Genomic DNA, 20,839 nt, shown 5'->3' on the forward strand with positions numbered 1-20,839 from the left:
CTGAGGCGTGCTCGGGGTTTCCGGGCGAGCGCCGGCCGGGGTTCCATGTGGAGCAGCTGTGAGGGTGTGGGTCCCGAGTCGTGCGGCGGTCGCCCTCCCGGTGAGCGGGCGCTGCGGGGCGGCGGTGTGCCAGGCTGGGCGCGGCGGCAGGTCCCGCGTCTGCGGCGCCGGCCGAGGGAGGCCGGCAGGCGCGCCGGGGCTGAGAGACTGCAGGGGCTGTCGGCTGCCTTGGCGTGGGCACCTGCGTCCGCGTCCCGGCCGCCGCTCCGTGTCCGCGGCTGCGGCGGGCGGCGGGACGCTGCCTGGACGGGCGGCAGACGGGCGGGAGGTCACCTGCTGGCAGTTCCGCACGAGCTGCTCACGGTGCGTGTGTTTCCCGCCGCGTTTCAGACACCCGGCAGCGGGAGAGATGACGTCCTTGGCCCAGCAGCTCCAGCGGCTCGCCCTCCCTCAGAGTGACCCCAGCCTCTTATCCAGAGATGAAGTTGCCTCTTTGTTGTTTGACCCCAAGGAAGCGGCCACCATCGACAGGGACACCGCCTTTGCCATTGGTGAGCCGCCCTTTAGAAAGCCCTGTGAAGCGTTTGTTTCCTGGATGTTGCTGTACTTTCTTTTTTTCTCTCCTGACCTGCCCTCTACCTTAGCAGTTTATAACTTATTGATTTACGTTGTTAGGGAAAGAGAATGACAACCACGTGCTAGGTGCTTGAAATGTATGTCGGTAGGCATCTGAGTTTCACAGAGGAAACAAGGTTGGGGACGTCATCTAACTCAGGGAGGACTGGAGACAGTGGCTGGGTGGAGGAGCAGCCTTTCCAGAGGACTCGTCTTGTTGTAGGAGAGATTTTCAAAGAAAAAAACGGCCCTGCCAGGAAGTTCTTTTTCTTCTCCTGGCTGTTGCAATATAACTGGGACTGTATTACAGATTATACATGCTAAAAGAATTCAGAGAATTTGTTTAGGGGTGAGTAAAACTGTAAAAGAGGGGTGAGATGAGTTTTCTTGCAAAGAATTGTTAAATAAACTGGCCTTTTCCTAGGATGCACTGGCTTGGAGGAGCTGCTTGGAATCGATCCTTCCTTTGAGCAGTTTGAAGCACCGTTGTTCAGCCAGCTAGCAAAGACCTTGGAGCGCAGCGTTCAGACCAAAGCAGTGAACAGACAGCTGGATGAAAACATTTCACTATTCCTTGTTCACTTGTCCCCTTACTTCCTGCTGAAGCCAGCACAGAAGTGCCTGGAGTGGTTGATTCACAGGTAGCAAATGGAATTACAGGAATAATTATGGGCTAACAACTTTGATCTTTAAAAAAATTAAGTAATGACAGCATTTGTCAACTTAAAGCTGAAAAATTAGGTAAGAGATTAGCAGGATGTTTGGAGATGCAGTAAGATAAGCATGATGAGGTGAGATGAGCATGCCCTTCTGCCGTTAAACTCGCTTTTGTTAATACTGAAACAACCGCTGAAGATCTTGAGGATAAACCTCACTAGTTCTAAGGCACTCATGTCACTTTGTCATTACCAGTTGTTACTGCGTATTTGGAGCAAAGGGGACTTTTTTCTTGTCAAAATACCAAAATCAGGGGTTTGGGAGAGGGGAATAGTATCTTCTAAAATACCATAACTTTAGAAAAACCATTATAGCTATCCTGTATTGAATATTTACCCACCAGGCCCCGTGGTGAGTGAGCACTTTGCGTGCATTGTCTCATACAACATTCCTATGGGAAGATACTTGTCCCCATTTTATAATTGAGAAAACTAAGGCATAGAGAAATTACGTTGCCTAAGTCGTATACCTAGTAAGCTGGATACAAGCTTGTGTTCAAGGTCTGGTATTTCATCCACTTCAGGAATTGTCTCAGTAAGGTTATTCAGTTTTATTTTCTCACTAGCATCTCATCACAGCTTACACATTTTTGTTTATTCACCCATATATATGTTTTAAGAGAAGAAAGATTTCTGTTTCATTAATTGGAGAGATGGTGGTAAAGTGACTTCCCTTGAGGAAGCAAGTGAGTTATGAAGAAAACAATTTTATCTGGGGGCTTCTGATTATCAGAATGTTAGACTCATCAGACAAAAAAGAATCAAGTCTATAATATTTTTCTCTGTCTTCTAGAACTTAATTTCCCCCAAATAGATCAATTAATGTAAGGAGCACTTTTTACATTTGGTTCTGCATTTATTCATGTAACACTGAGTTAGAAATAAATGCTTCAGTAAAGGTGTATGCAAAGTTTGGGGCCTGTAGGACTACCTGAGTAGTTGAGGAAAGCTTAGTGGAGAAAGTAGTAACATCACATACAAAACTAAGCAAGCTACATATAAAACTAAGAAAATTCAGTGTGGTGTGGTGCTCTGAGAAAGATACAAGTAGAGTGTAGACAGATATAAGAGGGATCACTGGCTGGGGGAATTAGGAAAAGCTTGGAAAAGGAAGCATTTGAGCTAAGTCTTAAAGGCTAGAAAGGATTTCCTGTATGTGACAGTGTCTTTTGTTATTAAGGTGGAGGGACCAATACAAAGCTTTGTGAAGTTCATGGACAAATTATATAGGGTTGTGATTTGGTAATTTTTTTAACTCAAAGAAAGTAATGTCTTATTTTTAGTCTGTCTTTTGGTTTTAGAATTATTATAAGGGAAACTGAGGCAGCTGTGGAAAGTGAACTTTAGAGCACGAAGAGAAGCTGAGCGTTGCTGCCTGGTGGACCAGTTGCTTCTCTTTGGGTTTGACTGCAGTGATCCCACAGTTATGTTAATGTAATAACAGGTTGAAACAAAGCTGAGAGAAAGTGAATGGGATATAAATTTTGGTATCGAATATTAAAAGTATTACTGCATAAGAATTGGCCGACTCTTGTTGAGTACTTCAGTACAAAATAGAGCTTATGTATGTGGTGGTTTCTGCTGGTATTCATTCTGAGTAGTTTTAGCTCAGTGATAACACAATTTGGACATGTAAGGAAATATATGCTTGTAACTTTAGTGTCAACTTGAATTGTTTGCTTTCCCCCCCAGGTTCCACATCCATCTTTATAATCAAGATAGCCTCATTGCTTGTGTTCTACCATACCATGAGACAAGAATATTTGTGCGGGTTATACAGCTTCTAAAAATTAATAATTCAAAGCACAAATGGTTCTGGTTGTTTCCAGTTAAGGTATGATTGTTGAATGACACGTATCTGGTTATTACAAATCTTGATTAGGAGATGTAGTTTGGAAAAAATAAAAGTCATTAGTGCGTCTGAGGGTGGTCCAAGTATTACCTCCATCACTTTTATTTCTTAACTTCCAGTTTAAACTCATGGATAACAGCTGGCTTTTATTCATGCCTGATACAGGCTAGGCAATTTACACTGAGGATGGGGCAAAGGTAGGGTTACAGTTGTGAGTGGGAGAAACAGAGTTTATTCTTGTGCTATTTATTAATTATTGTACTATTTCCCGTATGAACAACTGTAAACCTAGTTTTGCCACACCCTGTATATTATCTTGGGTTTTCACAAAATTCCCATTTTTACAGATGAGGACAGGCTCAGAGAATAAGCTACTTGCCAGAGCTTACATAACTATAAAGTGGGAGAGTTGGGATTTGAATAAGCCAATTTTAAAGCTTGTCTTCCCATTATTTTATACTCTCTGGTATTTTAAATTTTGGAGATGAATAGCTTAAAAAAAGTTGGAGGTGAAGAAAAGCAGAAAATACTTAACAAAAATCAAAAGGATGAGGAAAACTTGAAGGACTTTAAGAAAGTATTAAAGTTGTAAGGAAGATGCTAGGAATTAATTTACAGATGAATAAAAGATGGTTGCTTTATAGGATGGGTCTGGCTAAGGTCAGGTAGAATGATTTTGTAGTAAAACAACTGATTTGCCATGACCACTTTGTTTGCAACATACAATAGAGGAAAGTAGATTTGTGTTGTCAGTAGGAATTTTACTGAATTTTGGGCATAGCGATTCAGGCAAGGGAGGAGGGCAGTGGGGACAAAAGTAGGCTAACTGGTGGTACAACTGGGAAGAATTAACTGTATGGGTTATGACAGTGAGGCCAAGGGTCTGAATTACAATAAGAAGGAATGGGATTTTTTTTTTTTTAATCCTGACCCGAGGACATGTTTATTGATTTTAGAGAATGATGAGGGGAGAGAGAGAAACAAACATCAATTCAAAAGAAAAACATTGATCTGTTGCCTCCCATACGCGCCCCAACTGGGGATCGAACCCGCAACCTTGGTATGTGCCCTGACCAGGAATTGAACCCCCAACCTTTTTTGGTGTACAGTGATGCTCCAACCAACTGAGCCACACTGGACAGGGCAGGAATGAGAAATTTTCTTTTTTTAATCCTCACCTGAGGATATTTTTTCCATTGCTTTTCAGAGAGAGTGGAAGGGAGAGAGAGAAACATTAATTGGTCGCCTCCCACATGTGTTTCACGGGGATTGAGTCTGCAACCAAGGTATGTGCCCTTGTCCAGAATTGAACCTGGGACCCTCAGTCTTAGGGCCAGTGCTCTAACCACTGAGCAACACTGGCCAGCACAGGTATGGGAATTTTTAAGTAGGAAAGTGAAAGAGTTTGGATGTAAAGAATTTGAACTGAAGAATGTTCAATAAGAGAAGATCAACTTTTGATAAAGCTTCTATTCAAACTACTCAGCATGCCCTGGCCAGTGTGGCTAATTGGTTAGAGCATTGGCTTGCACACTGAAGGGTCATGGGTTCGACCTGATCAAGGGCACATGCCTGGGTTTCAGGTATGGGAGGCAGCTAATTGATGTGTCTCTGCCATGTCAGTGTTTCTCCCTTTTCTCTAAAATCAATAGTAATGTATCTTCAGGTGAGGGTTAAAGGTAACGACCAGTCACTGACTGTCCCTCTGTCTCTGACAGCAATCGGGCGTACCCTTAGCTAAGGGAACTTTGGTTACCCACTGCTACAAAGATCTTGGATTCATGGATTTCATTTGTAGTCTGGTAACAAAGTCTGTGAAGGTGAGTAGTGTATTTTATGAATGTATAATTCTATTAAAAGATTGCTTGCTCTGAGTGGAGAAAACGTACTGAGGCCTTCCCTATTAACAGTGGTACTTGGAGGAAGTTCCTTTTGTTAAATGGCCTGTTCAGGAAAGTGAGTAGTGGGGTCAGTCTTTCATCATTAAAGATATTTTTCTACAAAAATGAATTATTCCTTGCCAAATTCTGTAGGGTGTTCCAAGAAAATGTATATACACTTTGAATGATTATAAAGTCAGTGTTTATTAACATATAGTTCATTTTCAAAATTTAAAAGGATCTGCAGAAATGAATAATTGTTTTGTGAATGCCTGTTTTGAAACTGCTGACTGTTCTGGTCCAGGCGCTGCTGATAACTCAAAGCAATGAAATTGCAAACATAAAAATCATTTTGTTTGACTGTTGCTGGTTTTGTACTGTGAACTTTATCTTTTATATATCCCCATAAAAAAGTCTAGTGGATAAATTTTTTTTGTTTAAAGCTTAGTCTGGCTTCAACTGGAATGAATGTCTACATACTTTGAAAAATTATAAAGGCAGTGTTTGTACTTCAACTGCGTTTTCAAACTTCCAGCAGCATTTTAGAATGAATTTCCTTTGTTCAAAGCTTAGTCTGGGTGAAAAGAAACATCAGTTGAGCTATCAGCTGTTAAAGTGTGTATACATGTTTTTGGGACACCTTGTATTTATGATTGTTGAAACAGTTTAAAGAGACAACCTAAAAATGTCAGGAAGTTTGTTCAGTCAGCCTTGTCATGTTCAATTGAACCATTGAATTTGTGTATTTAGTGTTGTATAAAAATTTAAATATCAGCCTGAGGTAATTGAGAGCTGTAAATATTTTTATACTTTTATTAATTGGCCTTTCACTCCTTAAATGTGTTTTGTGTTTTTGTTCCAGGCTTTTGCTGAGTATCCTGGGAGTTCAGCACAGTTAAGGGTTCTGTTAACTTTTTATGCCTCTACCATCGTGTCTGCTTTGGTGGCTGCCGAGGACATATCGGACAATGTAGTTGCTAAGCTATTTCCTTATGTCCAAAAGGTTGGCCCTGCTCAAGTGTATAATAGATTATTTTGTACTTGAAGGAATATTATTGCTTTTAAAATTTTAACTTAGACGTAAATGTTCTGAAATTGACAATTTCAGATGGTTGACGAGATTTAATTTTTAGGTAAAAAATATGACTTGTTTTTGTCTTATAAACTTACCAGAGTAGTATCATCAAAAAAAAAATTTTTTTTACGTATGTTTTTATTGATTTCAGAGAGAGAGACAGCAATGATGAGAGATAAACGTTGATCAGTTGCCTCCTGCACGCCCCCTACTGGGGATTTTGCCTGTACCCTGGTCATGTGCCCTGACTCGGAATCAAATCTTGACCACCTGGTCTATGGGTTAATGCTCAAACCCCAGAGCCAGAGGAAGATCTTAATTAGGGCTTCTTAAAGAATAAATGTTAGATATTTGGCCTTGTCCTGTCTCCCAGATATATATGTTTTCTCTTTTTTATTTTTTTCTTAGCGTAAACAGAAATTTATTGTCTTGCAATTCTGGAGGTTAAAAGTCTGAAATCAAGGTGTCGACAGGGTTTGTTCCTTCTAGAGCCTCTGAGGGAGAATTCAGGCATCTCTCCTAGCTTCCAGTGTTGCTGGCAACCCTTGGTGCTCCCTGCCTCGTGGTAGCATAACTCCTGTTCTGCCCACCTTCACATGGTGGTCTTCTCTCCCAGGTCTTTTTTCTTAGTAGTCATGTTACCTCACTGGAAAGACTGGATTAGAGAATCTTTAAAGCACAGGCTCTCGTCATTCTTTTTGCACTGACCCGCTTCTTAGCGTTTCTTCTTCCCAGTTGCCTTGGTGCCTGCCACCTTCCCAGATCCCCACGGAGGTACTGCTTTCATTTCCCACCAGTGTCCCACGATCATTGTCTTCACTCAGATACTCTTTGTTTCTGATTGAAGTTTCCCTTACATGGGTGGGAGTTTGCATATAAAAAAAGAGCTCCCTGGCTCCTGTTAGGATGTGTGGTGTGTGTTTGAGTGGGGAGACCCTCTGGGATCCCTCCTCTCGTCCAAGAGACATGTCTCTTCTTTATGTCCACCCAGGAAAGGGAGTCAGCATCTTAGTGCTTCACTTCTGAGGAGTGTGCATTAGGTAGTATTAATCTCTAGTTTATGGCATGTGTAATTTGTCAAGGTAAAGTAATATTTTATGTAGAATAAAATAATATAGTTTGTTATTTTCCCTTGTATTTTAAAAAATGTTTAGGGATTGAAATCATCTTTACCAGATTACAGAGCTGCAACATATATGATAATATGTCAGATTTCTGTGAAAGTGACAATGGAAGATACCTTCGTCAATTCATTGGCGTCACAGATTATCAAAACATTGACTAAAACTCCCTCTTTGATCAAGGATGGACTGAGTTGCTTGATAGTGCTCCTGCAGAGACAGAAGCCAGAGAGCCTTGGGAAAAAGTACGTACAATTGAATTGAGAAATGATATTAGAGGTGAATGAAATTATTTTGAATAATTTTTTTAAAGATAAATTGCCATTCATTGTATAACATTGTGTAATAACTTTATGTACTTGTTTCTTCAAAGGCCATTTCCTCACTTGTGTAATGTTCCTGATCTTATTACAATACTGCACGGGATTTCTGAGACATACGACGTCAGTCCTCTTCTGCGTTACATGCTCCCCCATCTGGTCGTCTCTATCATTAATCATGTTACAGGTACCTGGTATTACATTTTACATCCAAAAACTTGGTTTCTAATATTTGATTCTTAAAATAGGAGCCATTCCCATGCTCATATCTTTAAGATACTTAAAAGTTTTTGCTAACCAATTGTTTTTGTGTAATTTGTCTATTTTTCTTAAGTGAGATACCTTTGGAGTGGAGAGCAGGTTGGTTGGAGAAAATAGAATCTTTGATATGCTCAGAATTCTTTTTTTTTTTTTAAATGTACGTTCTTACACAGTTTCTACAGGAAAGGCTATGAAATTACTTTAAAACAATTAAAATATGTTGCTGAGTAAAACTTTCCCTTCTCATTTAGATAGTTGATGAATTTTAGTGATTTCATTCACAATAAATATCCAGTTGCTCACTATAGAGTTTTTCTCCCTTGAATCATTGAAAATATAAGACCAAGAAAATCTCATGCATAAAAATCCAAAATTAATTAGAAAGTGATGGCTTGTATTACATGGTTTTTATTCTTCAATAAATACAGAAAGATAAGGGAGAAATACTTGGTCCATATTTTTTAATTTTTTAAAATATGTTTTCATTGATTTCATTGAAGAGAGAGAGAGAGAGAAACATCAGTGATGAGTCATTGATCAGCTGCCTCCTGCATGCCTCGTAGTAGGGATCGAGCCACAACCCAGGGATGTGCCCTGACAGGGAACAGAACCATGACCTGGTTTATAAGGTGATGCTCAACCACTAAGCCACACCAGCTGGGCTTTGGTCCTATTGCTACTTGGACTAAGAAAGACGTACTAAGAAAGACATCTCCAAATACATGTTAGTCTATTAGAAAATAAGGTTTGCTTAACCTAATCTTTGTTTAAATATGTTTCAGAAACATAACTAAGCATAAATGAATGGGTATTTTTCCTATTCTGATGGTGATCAGTAATGTGATCCCAATCTTTGAAGGTAGGGCCAAATTCTGGTTCATACATTATTTCACTGAATCTGAAATAGGTGACAACTTTTGGTTCAGTAAGGAGGTATTGGGACAAATGTTTAGCCTATTTTCAGAGATACAGTCGTCCTCCCTTTGGCTTTCCACAGTTTCATTTACTTGTGGTCAACTATGATCCGAAAATATTAAATGGAAAATTCCAGAAATAAATAAATTATTAGTTTTAAATTGTGTGTGGTTCTGAGTATCGTGATGAAGTCTTGCTCTGTCCCTCTCGGGACATGAGTTATCCCTTTCTCCATCGTTTCTGCACGATAAATGCTAATTCACCTGTTAGTCACTTAGTCACTTCTTCATTATCAGATCAGCTGTCTCAGTGCTAGTGTTCAAGTCACTCTTATTTCACTTAATAATGGCGATGCTGAGAAGTCAGATCTGCCAGAGAAGCCGAAAAGCACTTTAAATGAAAAGGTGAAAGTTTTTTACTTAATAAGGCATTTTATCATCTCACATCATCACCAAAAGAAGAGTGAGTACAGTACAGTGAGATTATTTTGAGAGAAAGAGACCACATTTACATAACTTACTACTGTGTATTGTTATAACTTTTATTTATTAGTTTTTGTTGTTGATCTCTTTCTGTGCCTACCTTATAAGTTAAACTTTATCATAGGTATGTACGTATAGGAAAAACACTTTATATATAGTGTTCAGGCACCGTCCAAGGTTTCGGGCATGCACTGCTGTCTTCAGCCATAATCCCCATGGATAAAGGGGGATGACTGTAGTTTAACGAGACCTAGGTTCAGGTCCCAGCTTCAACTATTTGTAACTGACCTGGGGAAGACTAGTGTTTGGACTTCTCTGTCATCAATGAGGTAGTTGTAGTCACACTTGTTTTTAAGAATTCAGGGAATTTCAGGTAAAGGATAAATGAGGGTAATATAAGTAAAAATGCTTTGAAATATATAAATGACCAAATAGGTGAAATACACTTTTGAAAATAGGTTAAAAAACCCAAAAGCAGGTTTTAGTGTCTTGTTCTAAAGTTATTCCGGCAGGAAAGTTTCTGCTGTGAGTGAATTTAGTAGTGTAAGCGTGCCGAAATTCTTTCCCCAATCCATTTTATTTGTCGTATGTCCTAAGGAGAGGAAGCTGAAGGAGTGGATGGTCAGATCTACAGGAAACACTTGGAAGCTGTTCTTACCCGTATATCACTGAAGAACAACTTAGACCATTTTTTGGCTAGGTAAGCAGTTATTTTTAACAGGCTTCTGATTTGTATTTTTGTGGCTTAGTGTACTATTCAGGATTGATTAGCAGTTTTCCAGTATCCCTTTGTAATGTATTTCTTGTGTTGTCCATATCAACTTATTAATTATAAGTAGTCCAGTAATAGTAACAACATAAAAAGTAATTTCTTTTGCTTTAGTGCTTACACATGATCATGGAAAGTTAATAGTTAAGCTAAATTTGGGTTATAGCTACGTGTAAATGGTGGCTGTTTAGTTTCCTAATAATAAATGGACCAAAGTGCCTGAAACAAAACATTATAGTTGGTATTCAGTAAATATCAGCTAGAAGCTTCATACTTAGGGCTGGCATAAAGTGAAGGTTATTTCTTTTCTGTAAAAATAGTTCAGTCTCCCATTTTATTTACTTGCTTAAAGGGCAGCTGGATACAATGCAAAGAACATAGGCATTGCAGTCAGACATGGACTTGACCCCTGCCTCTGTCATTTCCAGGAGAGTAGAGTAGGAAGTTCTGAAGGCCAGGCTGCCTGCATCTGGGTTTGCCATGTGCGACATCAGGCGGGTGCCCATTTGCTGGTGTGTCGTCATTTGTGCTGCTTGCTCCCAGGGTTGGCTTGAGAATTAAGGGAGTATACACGTGAAGTAGTTGAGAGCTTGGGCTCTAGAATCAGACCGGAGCTAAAAACCCCACTCATCTTTGTATGGCACAGTAGGTTTCACCAGTGCAACAGCTGTTTCTGGTCTCATTTGACCTCAGATTATAATATTTCTTAGCCCCAGTGTTTGTTGTATCTGTAAAATAAGTATAATTTTCTACCTAGTAGGGTATGAGGGTAGAGATAATATTTCTAAACTACCCAGAACGTGATAGGTACTCAGCAAACAATAACCTTCATGTCTGCTAATATTGGTTTTGTTTTGCAGCCTTCTTTTTGAAGAGTATATTTCATATAGCTCACAGGAAGAAATTGATCCTGATAAAGTATCTTTGCTTAATGAACAGTTTCTTCCACTTATCAGACTTTTGGAAAGCAAGTAAGTTACATGAGTTTGTGCCTCTTGTTTTGTTAATCTGTACCTCTTGTTTCAATTTAATACAGTAAATGAATTGTAAAGAGATTGTCCTTTTTTCCCTCTTCAAGAGAAGTACAGGTACAGGATTTAAATATATTTGAAATATTAGAGGAGGTTGTGTGGGGACTGTGGAGAGCATAATTTTTTTATAGAGAGACTCTTTTGTTGTAAGTCATAGTAACAAACTTGATTAATATCAGTTGGTTTTACATATTCCATCTGTTAAAATTTTAGTCTTAATCTTGGTAATTTTTAAAACTTTATGTCTTTTGTGTATGTAGGGTGTGTGTGGCTAATAACTTTGTATAATTTTTTATATGAATTAACTCTTTTAATTTCTTCCCAGATATCCCAGAACATTAGATGTTGTCTTAGAGGAACACCTAAAGCAAATTACAGACCTGAAAAAACAAGAGCTTTTTCACCAGTTTATCTCTCTCTCTACAAGTGGAGGAAAGTATCAGGTAAGTTTTTTTCAGAGGAGTTAAGACAACTTAGGGTATATTTGTGTGGGTCCTTGAAGAACTCCAGAAGGAAATATGCTACTTTATTCCTGTCTTTGAAGTGTTTTATGGAGAGGTGGTTTTACACAGTTTTGTCTGGTTATCTGAGGTAAGGCTGTGAGGCAGGGATTGAATACCTGGAGAAAGGTACAGGACTTGAACTGAATATGGTACTTACCTCAGGAAACGTATTGTTTGGAGACTGTATATATGATGTGCATTAGCATTCTTCAGAAGGTGGCCTCACTGAGGCTTGTAGTGTCCTTCCCTTTCTCCTCTGCACTTCCCAGTGTGGCGCAGCCAACCGTTGGTGGCTCAGCCATTGGTCAGAATAAAGGAGGTGGATTTTTATTTTGTGATCATGTTAGAACTTCAGTAATTTTCTTGTGATTCACCCTAAATCTTTATACTAGAAATTAAACATTTAAGCAGTTCTTACAATTAGCCTTGAAAGTAAATGTTATCAGGACAAACATGATTGTTAGTTTTCCTCTTTCATAATTAGACTTGTGTCTTTAATGGTTTTTCATTTCCAGATCTTAGTTTGGTATACAGATTTCCTTAGTCTGTTTACATAAGCCAAGTAGGCTGTTACTATTTTGAGTGTCACTTGTATCATTTAGAGGAATTGCATTTGCCTTTGGAATCATATATATAAAGTAAATAAAGTTACTTTACAGAATTACTAAATTAAACCTATATACAGACACAAGTATACAGGAAATCTCAGCATTAACAATACGCATTTTTTCATCTGTCATAACTCATACCATATTCTGGAGATAAAGATTTTGCTTTCCTTTTTGGTTTGTGAAATTAGTAACAGAATGTGTAGGGCAGTTTGGGGTGGTTTTCTCTGGTTTTTATTCTTGATCATATGCTGCTCAGATTTAGTGGTGAAATCATTTGGTAATTGTGATGAATCCTACAGTTTTTAGCAGATTCTGATACTTCCTTGATGCTCAGTCTGAATCATCCACTTGCCCCTGTGAGACTTTTGGCCGTTAATCACCTGAAAAATATCCTGGAAACATCAAAGGTTTGTGTCAGACAGCTTTCATTTGTGATGTTTTTATCCTTTTGGTGAACAGTATAATTCTAGAATAAGAACTTGAAGTCACCACCCAGAATCATATTGTGTAATTATAGAGATAAGCTGAGTAAAGCAGATGAGAGTTCATGGGACAGAGACTTAGGACCAGACATGCTCTAGCCACCATTGTGACCTGGATATACCCTAATAACAACTGTTTGCTTGTTTCCACATTGCAGGTTATTAAGTTAGCTGTAGTTCAGTGTTTTTCAAACCGAAATTTATAGATCAGTTTGCAGAGGTTCTCAAATTATCAGAAACTTTTTAGTTTGAATTTTGATTTTGATTGTCTTACTTTTGGAGCAGTGTTCCACGTCAGTACCTGCAGTCGTATTTGTGTTTAAAATTCTGGTGGCTCTAAATAGTAAACACAGAGACTGACTTACATTGTAAATTCTGCCTTTATAACAACATGATATTTTACAAAGACTTTGCAATAATTCAAATAGAGTGTGGTTTTCCTAACTTTAGTTATTTAAGCAGTGTCTTCACAGTTTTTGCTGTGTTAGCTTACCACTGATACTATTTACTTAAAATTTTTCTTTAGCTTCTTAATTTTTTTTACATAGTCTTCAAATCATGGGTTTGAAGTGTCAGTTGTGTATACATTGTAACATAGTTACTATGACTAAAATAGAATGTTCATCTGTATAATATTTAAAGTTGTTTCATGTATTACTTTTTTGCATATTTGAAAAATATCTGGAATAGAGAAGAGCTATAGCAGTGTATACTTTTCCCGTAGCGCATGGTAGCATAAGCATGCTGAATTCTAGAACTGGTGTCGTGCACTTAGGACCAATTCACATTACAAGTAGAATTTAATTTCAGCTCATCATAATTACCACATTACATTCAGCTCAATCTGAATTCTGTAGTTTTTTAAATATTTGACTTGTAAATTTTTTGTTTTATATTTTAACATACTTTTTTATATATTAAAGGAGTTATACTTAAGTTTATTGGTATATAAATAATAAAAGCATCATTAGGATCTGTGAGAATGTTTCTGTAAAAATGGTTGACCTGTGTATACTCAAGTTTGAAATTTATGTGATTTCCAATCTGGCATAAATTATGTTTCTTTCACAAGCTGCTGATCAGTTTGTCCTATGATTTGTTGGATAATTACACTCATTGAATACTGGTCTTTGTTGTAATAGGAAGATTCCTCCTTTCACCCCTTCTTCCCCCGTCCACCTCTGGGGTTGGTTTTTTGGTGAAGGGCACTGTGTACATTCAGCCTACAGGCCGCAGTGTTATAGGTTCTCTTTTGGAATTTCAGGCTGGGACATTTGGCTACTTGTTTGCTCTTGAGAAAATTTTGGTGGCATTTGATACATGAAACTTTGACTTCAGCTTTGTGAATTCTAGAGGTTTTTAATTTTATCTCCTAACAGAGTGACCTATTTTTCTTATTTTTTTTGTAGGATTATTTAGTTGCTTTTCTATCACCTACAGGTAGGGATTTATTCAGGTTGATTAGCAGTCTTATTTTTCTGTTACTGTGAATGATTATGTGCTTTATTTTCTTTTGTTATTGAAAAAATAGGGCCTCTCTTTTTTTTAAATTTTTGACGGACTGGTTTTTCAGTGCATGTCCTTGTCCTTGTAAAAGCCTCAATGATAATGATAGTATGTTTAATAGTATTTACTGTGGGTAAGGCGCTCTTCTGAGCACTGACATGCATTATTTAATCCTATAACACCCTTTGAGGCAGGTATTGTTATTAGTTCTGTTTTATAGATGAGAATAGTGAGGCCTAGAAAGGGTAAGTAACTTACCTGAGGACACACAGGTAGTAAGTGGTAGAGCCGGGATTGAAACCCAGGCATACTTGTTCTTTAGTCTGTGCATTCTCAGTATCTGGGCACACTCATTTTAACATGATCAACTCCTTAATACAAAATTATATTTAGATTTCACATATTGTATTCCATGGAAATTTGAAAAGGTTTGTACCAAACAATTATTCATCTAAAAAGGCCCTTTAGAGGTTATCCAGATCAATGCAAGTGTGCTTAGAGCATTTGAATTTGCATTCAGGGCAGAGCCTGTGTTCCTTGACTGGTGTTCTGGAGTGCTTTTCACAAAACCAAGCTTACAAGGTTTTAGCAACAACTAAATTAATTTTTTTTTCCTCTTGCTCAGGAGAGTATGGATGAGTCTTTCATCAAAGCAGCTATTTTAACCCGATTAGGCGATGATAGTCTAGACGTTGTTTTGTCGGCTGTAAATGCTTTTGAGGTGAGTGAGTTTGTTGTTCATTGAAATGCACATTTTTTGGTAAATGTTTCTTGCCCTTCTCATGTGATTCTCTGTTCTAGGCAGGAATATATTTGAAAATTACTCTTCCATTGTAAATTAGTTCTCTTGAGAGCACAGACATAAGCCTGGTTGGGCAAAGCTGATGGGAGTAATGAGGTTGCACAGTTTTATGCATGTGGAATTTCTTTGAAAAGGGGAAGTACTTTGTGGATCTTACCTTGGGTCATGGGAAATTGGCTCATGAATGCCACTTTTGAGAAATTGCTCTCACAAAATTTCTGAATTATACCAGGATTCCTGGGAGATAAATTCATTGTAATTCATTGTTTTTTAAAGTTCATTTAATAAGCACCATATATATTTGAAGCAAGTAAAAATTTACTCAGGATATTTCTTTCTCTAGGTTTTCAAGAGACACTTTACTCCAGAAGTGACAGTTTCAAATCTTCTGAATCTCTTTCAAAGAGCAGAACTTTCAAAAAATAGAGCATGGTATGTATTCATTTCTCCTCATACTATTTTGAATTTGTGAAATTATATTCAATTTCTTTTGCTTTTCATATTTTTTGCAACTTATAATTAAGCTATATGATACTTTGATCATAGTAATGAAATGGATCTTAATGCAATGCTCTTGCATTATAAAAAATCCATTTGGATTTGTGTGGGTTCATAATACTATTCTGTTTGAAATTTTTCTTAATAAAGTGGAAAAAGAAGTGTATATAATGTATAATGTACTGAAATCTGGAAAGTAGGATGGGAAGGAGCTTTCATTTTCTATTTTATATAAACCTATAAGTTTGGGTTTGTTTTTTTGTTTTTTTTTACAAGGATTATATATTACTTTATAATTTAAAAATATATTAAGTAAAATAAGCTAAGAGGCACATGATATCTCTATAGTAAATATTTGATGAGCTCTGGTTATTTCATTTTTGGCACCTAAGCTTTTTGCATGGAAAAGTGACTAAGCTTAGAGGAAGAGAGCATGTCTTACAGTTTTTTGTATCTATCATGTTTAATTCTTAGCATATAGTATGTGTTCAGATAATTTTCGAACTTATGAGTAAATCTTATTTCTAGTGGAGTTAAGTAGTGTGATACGTTTTATGTTACAGGTAACCTAATGTGATTGTTATCAAAAAAAAAAAGATTTGACCGAGTGAGCAGTTTAAAATTAGTCCCAAATAATTCCTTTATTAGCATGGATTTTAAGTGATCATCTGGTGTCTCTGAATAAGGTGTTTGATGAGGAGACCAGGGTGTCACTTGAGCTGGAACAATGTAATGATTTTTTGATGAATTGACGTCTCTAATGTGTCTCTGAACCAAATGTGCTTTTATATGTTTTAGGTATGAGGTACTTGAGGTGGCAGCAGATATGTTAATTAAAGAAGAGATGCTGAGTGGAAATGACGAGTTGGCAAATCAGGTGGTGGTACATCTGCTTCCCTTCATGGTCATTGACAGTGATGATCTAGGGTCTGCCGAGATGAAACTCGCTGTTTATTTATCCAAATCAGGAATTTGCTCTCTGCATCCTATGCTAAGAGGCTGGAAAGAAGGTGAGAAATTCCTTTGCTTTTTAGAAAAAATGAACAGGTAACACTTTAAAAAGAAGGTAAGTACGATTAAAAATTGGCTATACCTGTTTGAAGTCATGTTTATGGTATATGCCAGCAAGATTTAAAAACTTTTTCCTAAGATAAAAAATATACACTGAGAAAGAAACTAACCCACAGACAAATTTATAATTGGGTAAAAGGAAAAATAAACCTTTGTAGGAAAATTGTAAAGTTTCTGCTTGAATTCCTTATTCTACGTGACTCTTTAGGTGAGTGTTGGTGGCATAAGAGACCTGTGTTTAATTTTTTTTTTACAGCTCTCGAAAATGTGATTAAAAGCACAAAGTCAGGCAAACTAATTGGTGTAGCAAATCAGAAGATGATTGAGTTGTTGGCTGGCAATATAAACTCAGGGGACCCGTCTTCAATGTTGAAGATGGTAGGTATACTGCTGGAGTCCAGCCCCCACATTTCCTTCTTGTAATCTTACTAGATTCTTGGTGTTCACTTTACTAGATTCTTTTTTTAAAATTAACTTTTGCATTCTTGAGTACTTTGTTTTGCTTTAAACACGTATAGTGTTGTATCATATAGTCTGTGGATTATTGAAATCCTTAACATTTTATACAATTTATTTCATTGTGGTTTTACGTTGGACCAGTAAGAATAATGTGTACTTTTTCATCTCCTTTTTCCCCCTCTCATTTAAAATATTAAAGTTATATTTTTGTTAAAATAGCAAAATATGTAAAGGAGGAGAAAATTCCTTTTGCTGTAGTAAATACGCCTTTGCGAAGGTGTTGGGTTCGTGATTTAAAGACATCCAGTTGGCAAGTACAGTTATGTTCATTGTAATTTCCGAAATTACTTTTATAAGTACTTAGAAGTCAGTGCCTAATACTTTCTTAAGGCTTTGTATTTGTCATCTCACTTGAAATGTAAAACACATAATACCTAGAGGGGCCTGAGGCAGAGAAAATTGTTTGGCGCAAACCAACCGAGAGTTGCAGGTCATGGACCGTGTCTATTTCTCCAGGTGGAGCATTTAATCCACATTGGAGAGAAGGAACCCTTTAACCTGAGGCAGAAAGTGACTTTCCACGTGATCATGGCCGTGCTTGTCTCTTGCTGTTCATCTTTAAAAGGAACTCACTTTCCATTTGCGATAAGAGTCTTCAGTTTGTTGCAGAAAAAAATAAAGAAGCTTGAAAGTGTCATTACTGCCGTGGTAAGCAGTGTGCGGTCCCTGGAAGGTTGCATGATGAGTGAAGTGGAAGCGGCCTGCTCGTCAGGGCAGAGCTGACAGTCTGAGGCCGAGGTGCTGGGTGTTTGGGTCTGGAGTGAATGTGAAGCACCTTGGGAGCAGTGGAGAGTGAATCGGTGCTCTCTTTTGCAGAAAATTAATCGAATTATTTCAGGGTTGCACTGTTTTGTGTCTGTGTCATCTTTATAGGGTAATTGTGTCAGCTCTACCTGCCTTTAGTGATGGAGAGTTTACTACATGTGTCAGTGCCTGAACAAAAGACTCCCTCATGCTCTTGTTTACTAAAAATAGGTCTTTTTGTATTATTTTAATAGTACATTAGATTTGGCTCTTACAAGCCTACTCTTGACAGTGTTACTAAGTTACTAGTTTATATCTTTGCCTAGTACCACACCTTGAGGTAATACTTATTTCCTTTAATACCTACCAGGTGTAATAGTATTTTGTTTTTGTTTATTCTCTAAACTTCAGAGGGCTCCTCATAGGATTTACTAAACAAATCACATCTTTTCTACATTTACACATACCCTTAGGATTTCAGAAGTTCTGGTCATCGCCATTGATAGCTAAGGTTATGTAAACTTTAAAGGAATAAATCTTCATATTTTAAAAAGTAGCCGAGACAGGCCCTTTTAACTTTTTCTTTTGTAAAAGTATGATAACCTGAACTGTGTTTGTTCTCAGTGTTAGAAGTGTGGACAAATTGAGTGCTTTATATATTCGGAGATACGTGTAGTTTTATTTTTTTTTATATTTAATCACCTCTAAGAGTCATGAGCACCTTTCTGGCTGTGGCAGCACGTTGAGCCAAGAGCTCCCTAAAGACAGTGTCTTTTAAGTCTGGCTTTGGACTGTTTTTCTTCTAAATTATTACTCTGTGCACAGGCTCGTTTGTCATTTCCCCACATCTTTTTTCATGCTTCCTTTTGGCATTGGCAGTATAATTTCTAAACACCTTAACTGTTTGCTACTTGTTTAGAATCATCTGCAGATGTGGAGAATCAGCTACTGTACCTTTAGATTAGCAGTAAAAATGTGCGATGAGAACAGTCCCTTTACCAATCTCTTGGAAACCCAACTCCTCCTCTTTCTGTTTAGAAATGCACCTTTTGATAAACACAGTTTATATGAATAATGTTTTTTAGGGATGGTATTTTAAGAAAACATAAAATGAATCCATGGTTAGCTCATTTCTGTCTCTTCTTTAAAAATCTGATTAGAGTTGTTCTCTCACCTAAATTCACATACAGACAGAATCTTGCTTATGATCAATCACATACATCATTGCAGTCCACCTATATAACCCATTTTCAGAACCTCTTTAAATCTCTGCTGTTTTTGTTTCCTTCCCATTTCAGGAAGTCCCCTTGGAATGGCATGCTGAGCTGGTGATAGACAGAGGGATGCCAGTGCAGCTGTGGGCACATTACATACAGCAGGTTAACTCTGCCCAGAGGGTTGCTGTGGAGGACTCGATGTTACTCCTGTTTTCGCTGAAAAAATTTATTCATGCACTAAAGGCTCCTAAATCTTTTCCTAAAGGTATGACAAGGTGTGAGTCTTTTGAGTGTGATAGATACCCTGGAAACCTGAATTCTTGGCTCCATGACCGTTCTTTGTGTTGAGTGAGAAGTTCCAGCAGAGTGTTCACATAAGTCATGCATCGTCTCTCTCCTGTCCGCATAGATGGTGTGTGGTGGAATCCTGAGCGACTGGAAGAAGATGGCAGAGACTACCTGCGTTTGCTCGTTGGGCTCTTTGAGGTTATTCTCAGTGGTGTTGAAACCTCACACTTCAGGGTGCTAATGAAACTCTTCATAAAGGTATGAGCCTCCTATCCTTCGGGCACATTCTTCCCTTGCACGTATCGCAGATTATTTTAGTTACGACAGTTTGGGATGAAAGGAGACTTTTAAACAGTGAAGAGCATTTGATAGTAAACATAGGCACTGTAAAGCAGGGCTGTGATCATGACCCCAGGCAGGAGGTTTGACAGAGCCTAGCGTTGCCACAGGCCTCCTGATGTGTTTGGCCTCTTCACGTGTTTAGTCAGTATGCTTGGTGGGTTAATGCCATCGCCAGTGAGAAACAGATGTTCAGAGAGTTTTAGTATATGTAGTAATTCAGTCCGGAAACTTCATCATAGCACCAGTGACCTCCGCGCTGCCCTTAAAACACCATCCCAGGTCTGGCAGTCAGTTGTCTGTCCGTCCTTGTCTGACAGGCCTCAGCTGCATTTGCCACACTTCACCTTGTTCACTCATCTTGGAAGTTCTTTCTTAGTGAGGCTTCCCCCGCATCCGCCTCGTCTTGGTGTTCAGCTTATTGTCCTTGGTTTTTTGTTTGTTTGTTAAATGTGTTCAAGTGCAGAGTTACAGCTAATCTTCTGAATTCATTTGCATCCCAGTTTACAAAAATACCAAGTGTAGAAGATGTTCCAGTGATTAGACAAAGCAAAATACTGTAATAAAACATTTTCTGTAAGTGTACTAGAGAAAAGGATTTGGAACCAGCCTGTGTTATATTTAGTAAAAACTGAAGTTCACTGTTTTTGTTTTTGTTTTAATTTAGGTACATCTAGAAGATGTTTTTCAGTTATTCAAGTTCTTTTCTGTTTTATGGACCTATGGTTCTAGCCTTTCAAATCCACTGAGCTGCAGCGTGAAGACAGTGCTGCAGACGCAAGCCTTGTATGTGGGCTGTGCGATGCTGTCCTCGCAGAGGTCCCAGTGCAAAGCCCAGCTGGCATCCATGTCCTCCCCAGGTACTGTCTGGAGCATCGCTATGTTCTGTCGTGACTGGCTGTTAATTGCAAATTCGCTGTTCATAAAAAAGTTCTGTGAAAGCAAAGTGACTGATCATACACTTTTCCCAGAACAGTTTCTCAGTATTTGTCTTTTATTAACTTCTTGGAAGAGCACAGAATTATAATTGTAACCAAAATTTTATCAAATATGACGTAAAGTAGATGTATAATTTCAAGTTTTACTCAAAATAAAATCCTATGAATGTATTTCTCCACTACTTACTATAAAATTGCAGCCCTTGTTTTAGGTAGATTTACTTTTTTTTTTAAATCCTCACCCAAGGATATTTTTTCCATTGATTTTTAGAGAGAGTGGAAAG

At 38.0% G+C, this 20,839-nt stretch overlaps 1 protein-coding gene across 1 annotated transcript in view; it reads left to right on the top strand.

Moving 5' to 3' along the window:
• The first annotated feature begins 397 nt into the window (after positions 1-397).
• The window catches only part of HEATR1 (HEAT repeat containing 1), a 45,535-nt gene continuing 25,093 nt past the window's right edge, over positions 398-20,839 (top strand). The window contains exons 1-19 of the mRNA XM_016199866.2: positions 398-551; positions 1,040-1,256; positions 3,024-3,165; positions 4,902-5,003; positions 5,926-6,066; positions 7,293-7,504; positions 7,633-7,766; positions 9,835-9,937; positions 10,867-10,977; positions 11,363-11,480; positions 12,451-12,558; positions 14,765-14,860; positions 15,285-15,373; positions 16,238-16,449; positions 16,767-16,888; positions 17,486-17,677; positions 19,072-19,255; positions 19,400-19,536; positions 20,285-20,477. Of these exons, the coding sequence (XP_016055352.2) occupies positions 410-551; positions 1,040-1,256; positions 3,024-3,165; positions 4,902-5,003; positions 5,926-6,066; positions 7,293-7,504; positions 7,633-7,766; positions 9,835-9,937; positions 10,867-10,977; positions 11,363-11,480; positions 12,451-12,558; positions 14,765-14,860; positions 15,285-15,373; positions 16,238-16,449; positions 16,767-16,888; positions 17,486-17,677; positions 19,072-19,255; positions 19,400-19,536; positions 20,285-20,477 (2,755 nt within the window). The 5' untranslated portion in view covers positions 398-409. The remainder of the gene's footprint in view (positions 552-1,039; positions 1,257-3,023; positions 3,166-4,901; positions 5,004-5,925; positions 6,067-7,292; positions 7,505-7,632; positions 7,767-9,834; positions 9,938-10,866; positions 10,978-11,362; positions 11,481-12,450; positions 12,559-14,764; positions 14,861-15,284; positions 15,374-16,237; positions 16,450-16,766; positions 16,889-17,485; positions 17,678-19,071; positions 19,256-19,399; positions 19,537-20,284; positions 20,478-20,839) is intronic.

Source organism: Miniopterus natalensis, chromosome 21 (assembly GCF_054644295.1).
Source record: "Miniopterus natalensis isolate mMinNat1 chromosome 21, mMinNat1.hap1, whole genome shotgun sequence".
Lineage (NCBI taxonomy): Eukaryota > Metazoa > Chordata > Mammalia > Chiroptera > Miniopteridae > Miniopterus > Miniopterus natalensis.